At 38.5% G+C, this 11,752-nt stretch overlaps 1 protein-coding gene across 1 annotated transcript in view; it reads right to left on the bottom strand.

The window, feature by feature from the left end:
- The window catches only part of usp31 (ubiquitin specific peptidase 31), a 204,920-nt gene that overhangs the window by 90,200 nt on the left and 102,968 nt on the right, over positions 1-11,752 (bottom strand). Inside the window, exon 7 of the mRNA XM_048245616.1 lies at positions 4,544-4,718. Within this exon, the coding sequence (XP_048101573.1) occupies positions 4,544-4,718 (175 nt within the window). The remainder of the gene's footprint in view (positions 1-4,543; positions 4,719-11,752) is intronic.

Genomic DNA, 11,752 nt, shown 5'->3' with positions numbered 1-11,752 from the left:
GATAAAAAACTGCATTGCGTGACAAAATTTATATAGTAGATTTTTAAAGAATTGAAATATAAAAAGCGTATTATAAAAATTCTTATATTTCGACATGTATCTCACCACAGCAAGCTCATAGCTCTACATGTATTTCATGTGTGTGTAGGGCAGACTGTCAGATTGGGCTGAGCAATTTACAGAAATATGTGGTGTGTGATTTATGGAAATAAATGCCATTTTTTATTTAGTGATGAAAAATGACCTTTCTGTGCTCCATATCTGTGACACGACCTGACTTGACCCAAGGTTGCGTGTTAGCCTGCGTGTCTATGCACTCATAATGATTCTCAACTTTTTACTGGATTGCCATGAACAAAGTAAAGGCAAAAAAGGTGTTTCTTTGTTGAACAAATTGGGATGCAATGTGAGCCTTGAATTGGATGCCATGCAGGAATTTGCTAGGATCTCAAAACCGGATTATGAACATGCTTTGACATAGAGAAACTCACGATATTGTTGGATTATAAACATGCTTTGCCACAAGAACAGACAAAAACGTGGGGTAAGTCCAGCTATATGAAGTTATTATTTTGCGGTCACTTCGTCTGTTTTATAACCCAGAACGATGTACTTGGTATCAAATGATAGCTCTGTGTCTCCTCTTTCATCTGATAAGCTTGCCATATCGATGCGATCACGGGTTCGTGAGTAATTTAAACGAGAGTAATGGGTGTGCAGGTGAACGCAGAGAAGTAGGCCCTATAGACTGTAAATATGATGCAATTTGATTTAATTTCATGATTTTTTTTTTCATTTTCATACTTCATCGTACAGACAAGTGTGTAGTCTCTTTGGAAAGCCCACTTCTGCTCTGTCATGCAATAAAGGTTTCATCTCGCTGCGATGAACAGTTCAGGAGCAATGTAGGAGCAACGCAGTAATTCGTTGATCTTGTCAACACAGTGTTTCATTTCCTTCCTGTCCACATCCTGTCCATTTTGGGTAGGCCTAGGAGTTGCATGACCAACTTTTAAACATTTCTCAGGGGAGAAACCCCTGAATCCCCTCTTACATAGAACATTTCATGTCTGGGCTTAAGTCTCCAATGTGTTGAGCTCCTAGCAACGTGCCTGCCTAGTCCTTCCATGCGCAAAAGCTCAATTTAATTGTAAATTCTGTGCAACATATGCATACTTTGCTATTGTTTCAACCAGCCTGTTGTCCATAGCCTGTCAAGAGAGTGGCGCCGGAACGATTTTAAGGTTATTTCGCATAGGCTACTCAATGGTGCTATTTCACACGCATTATAGCGACCCCCACTCACCTAGCCTACAGTGGACTAGGGCTGTCAAAATTGCTCAAAAATTACGTTCGAATTTTCCCTCTAAAATAAACACATGTATTCGAATATATTGGAATATCTAGGCTATAGGCTATTATTTGCGCATTATGTCAGTGACGCGCATCACGTCATCTGTTTTTAACTTTTTGGAAACTTTTGAATGAATTTTTTGTTAGTTTTGGAAGTTTATTTTTACGTAGCCTACAATGGCCAGTTCCGACAAAGCCGAAATTACTCCTTTTGAAACAATGAGTGAGTAGGCCGCGCGTTTGTATGGTTATATTGCTTGACAGGGGGGATCCCAAGCAGCTTTCAGCCATAAGGCTACTTTGAGAACATTTCCTGATTCACCCGACAAAATGTTGAAAACGATTTCGACATAGCCTATAAGCAGTTTAATTAAATGTAATGTTAGTTGTAAACAAACGGGCTACTAGGTGCACTCGTGCCTTAGATGGCAAGAAAAATCTTCACGATATAGGCCTATTAACTGGCCGCCCGATTCACGTTGGCTGGGGGGCAGGGGAGGCCATCAGACATTTGTGCCCAGGGGTCTATGAATTGTTAATCGGGCCCTGCCCCCAACAAATCGCAACTTTCCACCTCTGGGACAGCTTAAAAGAAGTCAGGAGGAGTCCTAACTCACTAAGACCTATTCACAAACCGTTTTTTGTGGCATTTCACGTCGCGATGTTTTGAAATCCTATGCAGCTACAGGAGCTTCCAATCGCGAGGAATCAATTTTGCATTGAAAGAATTAACTAACTAACATGCAATAACGCCACCAACAACAACCAAAACTAGGCTACTCATTGTCAACATGTAAATTAAATGTAACGTTATTGTGAATCAAATTAAAATGTTCTCCTCTTTGCAAACGTAGGCATAGGCATAGTGACAGATTAACTTAATAATGTTGCAAAGATACTGCATCAATCTGTATGTTTCATTAGGCTACTAGGCTATTTGTTTTGCCTTACTCTTTTAGGCTAGGCCTTTTTATTCAGTTATTCATCATCTTCCGTCCTTGTGTAGCGCAGGCATTCTCAGACCTGTCACCTGTCACTCATCATCGTAAGGGAGGTGTTTGGAATCATTCCCGCGTTACAATCATCAGCCAATCAAGGTGGTCACTTCAGTCAAGCTCGTGCATGAGTAATGACGTCATCCATAGCAACGAAGACTCACTCTTAGTTTAGGAGTCATTTTTCCTTACTAAGAGTAGGTCTGAAAGGCTTTGGGAATAACTTAATAAGAGAAACTCCTAGATAAAAATCTTTTATTGCTATTTAGGAGTACTCCTAGTGGTAAGATAAAAGGCTTTGTGAAGGCCCCTGGTGTATAACCCAATGCATAGCCCATTTACACAAAATAATGGTCGAATATTACTCATGATCATTGTTAATTAAGAACATGCAGTGCGCGTTGGGCACCCAAAACTTGCTCGTAAAAAATCATCATACCGCATATTGTGGCGGGTCTGTTATTTAGCCTACTTACTGTAGGCTGCGCAAACCACAGGCCTTTATTTTGGGCAAGCCTGCATTCGAGGCAGGCCTTCTGTTGAAGAATTTTATATAAAGCCTGCGCTAACAGTAATCCTCCTGCCCCCGCTACCACAGTTGTGGATAGTGTGGCATGCTAACGCGTTATGTCTCCTTCTTGCAAACTTGACTAGGCCTATAGCGCAAACATTTACGTCTTCATAAAATAACAACTTGCCAGATATGCCTTCATAGCTTTGGGCTTTATTCAGCATATTTTTCTTCCATTGGAAATGACTCTTCTACATTTGCTGCCTGCTGCATCCTTTCTGTTTTTATTGTTTAGAAAGCGTTTGATGTCTTGAGTTAATGCATTAAACATTGTTTGCTGGTAACCCGCCACAAATAGCCTACAGATTCTTGCGTGCGTACATTCTCTATTCTGTACAAAATGTGCCCGTTCTATAGGCTGGCCAAGTGCGTAATTCTGTGGCATAAAGCAGATGTATTTGTTTATTGTACAGAAAATAAAAATAACCTGTCAAGCAGTCAATTGACTACATTGCAGTCATAGTTTAGACAACTATGACGTGGGTCATAGTTGTCTAAGCCTCTATTGCGTAGCCGCTAGATAGTATTAAATCGCCAACAACATTGTTTTCTGCAGAAGCCTACCCTAGGCTACAGATTAGTTCTGAACAGTTATTTCTCTACTGGCTCAATTATCAAAAAGGTGCTTTCTCTTCGTCCTCCGCAAATTAAACAGGTAGTTCCGTAGAGAGACCTTAGAATAAATTAGCGTTTGCGATTGACAATGTTGTGATAAGTAGGCTATAACACTAACTTTGCAAAGTTAACTTGAATGCATAAATTTTGAACAAAGTTGTGTAGGCTACACCGCGCCAGTTGAAGTCTGCATGAGTAGGCCTACCTTTTTTCTTGTCTCACACCACTTTTGATAGCTACAGTCAAATAACAAAGGATGTAACACCACTGCCTTTACAAACAGCAGTTACACAATACAATTTGTAATTGGTACTAATGAATCATCATCTCAAAAATACACACAATAGATACTATTCACAGGGAAATATGAATATATATTATTAACAAATTAATAATATATTATTACATACTCAAAATATGTACACATCTCATAGGCCTAAGTCTTATATTCTACTTAGTCTATTCATAACAGCACATATTGCAGAGCACACATACTACACACAACCCAAACTGCTTGAGTAGCCTGTGCACAGACAGGGGAGGGGCGTGTTGAGTGCGAGACTTAAAGAAGCAGGGTGGCAAAACCATCGTTTTTTTCTTGATTATAATATTTTTGTGATTGTTTGGAGCCAAAATCGAGATTGAAAGTTAAATTCAATTAATTGCACGGCCCTATGGTAGATGGATAGGTACATTAATCGATCAATAGATTATAGATAGATAGATCTATCTATAATCTAGACAGGCTAGACAAAGAAAGTCGAGCCTTCAGCATTAACCTGATACAATATTGAAGTCATGAAGATTCCACCATTTGTTTGAATGGAAGAGAGAAAAACATATTTTCTGCTAAAAAACAGCTAATTATATAGAAAAGTCACCGTGCATTATGTTACTTCTGTTGGTGTAACAAATCTTGGGTGGTACTGATATCTGGTCTGGCCAATGCAGTAGGGGTGGATGAACACAATCAAGAATCATAAAAGGACAGTAACAACTGCAACTGTACCGTCTTCCTTGGTGGCCTGTACAGGCTCGGTTGCAGATGAGTAGGATCATCTTGTCAGTAGCTGTGTTCTTGTTGGGTGAGGCAGGGTTCGCCACTCCTTGCATAAAGGATGGGCTCCTGACGTTCTCTGGGTTATACGTCAGATTGTTCTGATTCAAATTTGCCAAAAGGCTACCTAAAGAATGATACCGTGTGACATGAAACTTGATTAGGTCAAATTACTAAGGGATTATACCATGTTAATTCAACACAAACATAATGGATTTGACGTCATCATCTCAGATGTTTTTGTCCAAACAGTCCCCCATTATCTATGACTATCATATGCAAATGTCAGCCTGATATCGCAATGCACTGTTATTCTGTGACTTCTTCAAACTTATTAAAATATTCTTTCCAGCCTGCATTGCGAATAATTCAAATGAACCTCTTAACATACAAACTTCCCTCTTCATTCAACACCTAGCACTGGTATCTCTTTCAGGAAATACCTGTCAATCTTTGTTTCTGAGATATGCCTTTTCAGTTATAGATAGACACTGCCTAGAAAGCTGCTGCAAATACTTCAATGAAATAAGATATCAAGCAGACTGTTTGGACAAAAAAAATGATCATGGTGGCAAAGTTTTAAGAAGTTTAAAGAAAATATTTTCACCCATTTCACAACATAACAAGCTTTAATTCTTGTCTCAGTCAAGACTATTACTTCCTGAATAACAGCTGGCAAACCAATCAACATAAATAAATATTTAGAAAAAAAGAAGTTACCATGCAGTCTGCAAATCATAATTAGTGACTGCAAACTTAATTCTTATCATTCATACATTTGATCTGCATGTTGATGCTGCCATTTTATTTTGTAATAACTGTTGTGGAGAACTTTGCTGTAGGATGCATATTGGGGAGGTTATTGTTCTTTTTTGGTTTTATGGGGGGCAAAAAAGTGAAGAAGTGTAGGCACCCATTACAGTGGCAAGAAAAAGTATGTGAACCCATGCTAAAGTTGACTAAAAAGAGGAATAAAAAAAAAAAAAAACATCTTAGCACCACAAGCCATTTCCTAACAATTCTCTCAAATCTTTCCACCTCTGATTGATCTGATGATTTACCGACATTTTCTTCTGAGGAAATCTTCCTCACAGCTGTTACACGCCGGAGATCCAGCACGGTACCGGAATACTTTAAGCCCTGAGCGTATATGGGAAAACAGTAGCCTGTAAGCCAGTCCCAGAGTCTGGAGTCGCTCCATTGAGAAGTCTCTGGGCCTGAACCAGAGGTGTCCAGTAGGCCAATCAAATAATTCAATATAATTATTATTGTCACCTGAGCACACTTCGATTTTTGTTTACAACAAGCTACTTCTTTAGTTTCCACAATGGCATTTAATTGACATTTACAATAACTTACAAAAAAAAAAACGAAATGCATGAAAAACAGAAAACAGAGCTTAAAGCATTTGTCAAGAAGAAGGATGTTTTTGGCTGTTCTCCGTACAGGATTCACATATTTTGTTTCCCTGATTGGTTAGGTATATACGCGCAGAAGCATTTCCCCCCCCCCCGTATCGGTTGAAAGACGCCCCATAATCAAATCCAAATGGATGGACACTACACTCAAATTCATAATAGAATTGAGTCTGGCTAAGTCAGGCGAGGAAAACAGTACACACATGCAGAAAAATGGGTCTCCGCTTAACCGCAATTGTCGTTGGATAAATCGGTCCCAAACAAAAACAGAAGGGAATATAGGCACCTGTGATGTCAACAAAGGGACATTAAAGATAACAAGTCATGCTATAACATGTCTTGCACAGTTTTCCATGACTAATTAAGAGGCCAGGATGCATCAGGCATCATTTTGATATATTTTTTTACAACACATAACAAGGCAGTTCAACCACTATTGCCCCAAGTTCACTTTCAAAATGTACGGAAATAGTCTACTACTACAATTGACTACCTTCTAAAATGTACCTGGACATTTTAACAATACAGTAACTATTACTACTAATCCTTCAGTTTTACCCTCAATCATTAATATGACTTACTTTATCTGAACATATCTGAAATTATTCTGATTCTGATGCTTCCTAACACATTTAACAGTGAATATTTTTAGACAAATAGTCCTAAGCTTCTATGTGAACTGAAATGCCTGATTGCAATACAATTGAAATATAAAAACAAGTTTGAGTATTCATCTGCACATTTCAAATAGCCTACTATTGACATTACGTGCTTTGCTAATATAACATAAACCCAATGAATCGGTAAAGAAGACAAGATACAATTTTGTAGAGATATTTTATCTTTTATTTCTAATAGCATCAGATATCATTGTCATTTTCATAAAAGTAATGCTGGGTGTTGATGTTACTTGCCACTTAAAAATATATAAAACAATTTAGTATGTCTCTAATATCCAACCTCACAGCAGAACATGTCTTGTACAACAGTAACATGAGAGAGAAACTTGATGGAACCCCAGGTTTGAATTCCTGTTAAATCTACTGTATAGTCTATAGCACAACAGCTCTTTCCCATTTCCAAACTGAATGCATCCACTCAATTCATCTTTTTGCTACTCAGTGATAGTAACCAAAGTGGCTTATGCTGTGACATCATCTGCATTCCCTCAGTAACATTATATATTTGAAAGTTGTTGACATGGAAGTTACACATTTACAATCAGACATTTGTTGAGGTTTGGCAGACATTGTTTACAATCACTGCACTTGACTCAGAATAAGAATAGTAGTAGCATGCTAGCTGTTGAAGCCAGTCAGCCTAACAATAGTTAATCTACCACTCAACACTTACATTAAGTAATTTATCTGACACTTTCATTGAAAGCGACTTACAAAAAGGGAACAATCAAGGTACAGTACGACAATGTCATGTCAGTACAGCAATTAGTATTATTCCCATACAATCAAGTGACAGTTATATAAGGAGGATAGTCAAGTGGTACAGTAAGTGCTAGATTTAGCATGTCCACTTGATGGTAGTGCTAGGAGTTGAGCTGGGTCTTCAGGAGTTTTTGAAGGTAGAGGGACGTCCCTGCTCTGGTAGGAACTGGTAGTGCGTTCCACCAACGGGGAACAACAAAAGAAAAGTTTGGATTGCCCTGAGCATACGGGTGGCAGAGGTGTTGTTCACCAATGGCCAGGAGGTAACATATGCCTGTATGAAGCCATTCAAGTAAGTGGGTGCAAAACCAGAGACTACTTTGTAGGCAAGCATTAGCAATTTGAATTTGAATTTGAAATGGGCAGCTAGAGGTAGCCAATGTAGCTTGCTGAGCAGTGGGTGAGCAAAATGTGCCCTTTTGGTTTAACTGAAGATCAGGCACGCCGTCAGAAGGGCATTACAGTAAGTTGTGTGATGATTATGGCCTGTATCAGGAGTTGGGTAGTCAGGTAAGGCCGTAATGTTCATTTATATTGTCTTATGTTATGTTTGTAATATATCGACTACTTGGCTTACGAACATAAATTGAGGAACCAGCAACTTTTCACAATCATTTATTGTCATCTTTTGTAGGCCTTCTCAACAATTGCTTGCCTGCTAACTCCACCTATGAGCCTGTGAGTGGTGAGTTGAATTGAATTGAATTGAAATTGAATGACAGCTGTTTGTTTTGTCTTGCGTCTGACCAGGGGGTTATGCTGTAAAGGTAAGAACACTGAGGCATCAATTCAAAGACCATGAACATATTAAATAAAAACACAAGGTAGCTTAATAGATGGAACTTATCACAAGCTACCAGGTAGGTACTACAGGGACTAACTGTATTTGATTATTTACATTTAGCCATTTAGGTGTGACACTTTTATCCAAAGCAACTTACTACATACTTAAAACATACTACCTGAAGTAGTGTAAAATCCACAGTTTCCATGCCTGAGATGCTGTAAGAGAGGAAGGAAAACCCCAAATAATGTGAACAACTCCAGGAACAGGAACTTGGGAAAGAGAGGAAGAGTATGGAATAATCGCCAATAACACAAAAAATGAAACAAGTACTAATAATCTACTTCTATGACAGAACAAATACAACATAATGATAATGAACGAACATAATGACAACATAATGATAATGAATGAACAAATGTTGAAATGAGATATATTTTTTGACAAATATTTAGCTCATTTTGAATTCAGCAACACATTTAAAAAAGTTGGGATTTTTGATGGTGCAGATCATCAATGCTGTCTGTCATTCAAAGTAGGCTTACATGCATATAAATTCACGGTATGTGCTCCAAGTACATTATACTATTCAATGCAGTATTGTTCTTGCTAGTGTATCTTAGAAGAGTATTGATGGAAAAATAGGCCAGTACGTTACTAAACGGCACAGTGTAAAATAACTTAAACATAGCATGTCATAAACTCCTTTTAGGCAAGTCCTTTCGCTCGGCCATAGGGCTGTAACAATATGTGCTTCGAAACCGAAATCGCAACACTCATATCCACAAACCTGTGTTGCGGTGTGAGAAGGCAGAATCGCTGCGTGAAACACCCTTTCTAGAGTTTCACGCAGCGCTTTGCAGCTTACGCGGCCACATAAGCAACACACACCTCCTGCTTTACTTACCGGTAGCCTACGTTGTCCAAAAATAAATTAAAAAATTATCATTTATATAATTTCTTGTTGCTTTCATTGTATTTATCATTTATATAATTTATCGTTGCTTTCATTGGTTAGCAAGTATTACCTTGAAACTTAAACACACATGAGGAAACTGAAGTCCAACCAGTAGACTAGGAGAAGCTAGCCAACTATGCTACTTTGTTTACAATAAGTAACCAAGTGGATCCCAGTTTCCTTAAGCAGGACAAAGAAATTGAGAAAAACTGTAAAGAGGTACAGTTGTAATGGAAATAGTAGGCCTAGGCTATAGGCTAATCTGCATAAGGTGTGCTGTCATAAATATTAGAAATTCAGTATTCTCCCTTTTTATATCAGGATATAAAATAGTACAGATATATTATATATTATATCATAATCCTCTGGTGTTCTAAGGTAGGCTATTGAAATGTTATTTAATAAAATGCCTAACAGCCTAACAACCCCCCCCCCCCCCCCCACCCCACCACCCCCAAAATCGAGGTTTCTACCACCTCTCACCCAAACAGTAAGGAATGTTGATTCTGCCTCCAGAATTGTGTAGTACAGGCTACAATGAACTACCACACCAGATTCCAGCCTTCTACCACTATTAGAACAGACGTTATGGGCTTCCAAAAATGGCAAAAGATGAAATGTGAAATTCCAATGTGTCAATTACGGCCGTGGCACCCGAAATTCAAATGGACGCCACGGGCAAACCGTTTGAGATATTGACCTGAAACTTCAGATTCCCTCATTTGGTAACATAAGGCATATTTTCACTGCTTTTCAGCAAAATCTGAGAGGTGTCATGTACATAGATGGCTGAGTTGGCGTGGAATGACCCAAGTGCTCTAGTATTTCCAGTTTGTGCATTCTTTCAACATTTGTTTTTGAGGTAGATAATGGAAACATGGCATAGGCTAGATAGAAATTGAATTGAGAACATCTAGAGAACATCCTAAATTCTGCTCCACCCTCCACACACACTGAATGAAAAGTGGTATTTAGCAGTATGCGGCACTGTAGATTGTCGTGGAAGTTCAGGTATATGACTGTACACGGCAATATGCAGGCAACACCGAAAACTGCCGTGAATTGTCAGAAATTGACGTGGGCCTTGCTTGGCAGTCGTCTCCCCATGACCCCCCTCCTCCTAATTCTAGGGGAGGCTTTAACATGTAAATGAAAATGCTGTGAGCGATACAAATGCAAATCAGGGTAGCAGGAGGAGTTTAACTCCAGGTAACATTTCTCTAAAAGGTATTAACTTAATTTTAAAGAAAAGCTCTGGTATAAATAGATCAGGCTCTGTGTAGCCTATAGACTCTTAAAGTTTAGCTTGAATTGATTTATTTAATGAAAGTATGTTAGATTAATTACTGTGTCATTAGCAATGGGCAATGTTATGTAAAAAAAATGCACAAAACTATTTATTTTAACAATTAGTTTTAATCAGGCTTTGCGACAAAGGTAAAAGGAATTTAGACAGAATGCCGCCAGCTACCTACTGCTCTGAGGCGGCAGCCAGGTGCTGTAGGATTTTGGGCTTCTCGTGAGCTTCCCATTTGTTGTGAGGGCAGAACTCGCTTTGTAGTTGTGTGTCTGTGCTAATAAAGCTCTTTCTTTGAATAAACATGTTGGCAAATTTTCCTTTTCTCAATAAATTCATTCATGTCCTTGATGGTAATAATAGTGTAGTAGCCTACATAGGATAATAATGACATGAATATAGGCTACAACATAATAGCATATCATAGGAATATGAATTTATATATGGGGTTTACATTCATAATGACCCAGGGTGACCAATAGTGACAGATCTCCCAACCAATCACGAGTGATTTTTTTTTTCGTTTAAATGTAGTGGTTTCATCCAATAGTAGGAAAGGAAATTCATGTCAGACGCGGTTTTGCAACTATTCATATGCTAATTAGAGCCATTAGTACTTCCGACAATATGTGGCACAGATAAACGAGACGTTCGCAGTCTGTAAATTGTCATTAACTGCCGAAAATTAGGAATATTTCAGGGTGTTTACTAGCCTGGCTAACATCAGACCTCATCTCATTGAGATGGGGTCTGGGAACTACACGTTCATTTTCTTGCATTTGAAACGTGGTTTACGAATGCCAAGAGCCATTTATTGGGCGCTACAAATGTCTATCAAATGCGTCTGCACGTAGCTCATAACCACTTCAGTGTGTCGTCATCATCTTGCTGCCCCCTCCCCCCTCCGTTCTGTGATTGGTTCCTTCATTGACGTGAAAACAAAGTCCCTGGAATCCAGGCTGCCTAGCAGCGTGAATAAAATTGCGCGGAAGGCAGCATGGGAAAACCTAGGCTAGGCGTTTACAGGGACGAAAATCCCACTTTTCATACAGTGACACACACACATTGAGAAGATGGCGAAATGTCATGTTTCTATTTCATATATTTTGGAATTCATATAAAGATCATATATTTTGTTAATGATATATAGTATTTTATGATGTGCGTAATTACTAGTAGGTAAGACTATTTCATAATTTGAATACTTCATGTTCATTTTTAATCTATTACACTTATGCATATCATTAATGTGATGTGTAGGT

The sequence above is a fragment of the Alosa alosa genome, chromosome 6 (assembly GCF_017589495.1).
Source record: "Alosa alosa isolate M-15738 ecotype Scorff River chromosome 6, AALO_Geno_1.1, whole genome shotgun sequence".
Taxonomy (NCBI): domain Eukaryota; kingdom Metazoa; phylum Chordata; class Actinopteri; order Clupeiformes; family Clupeidae; genus Alosa; species Alosa alosa.
The sequence above is the reverse complement of the archived record's forward strand: the minus strand, read 5'-3'. Positions and strand labels throughout refer to the sequence as shown.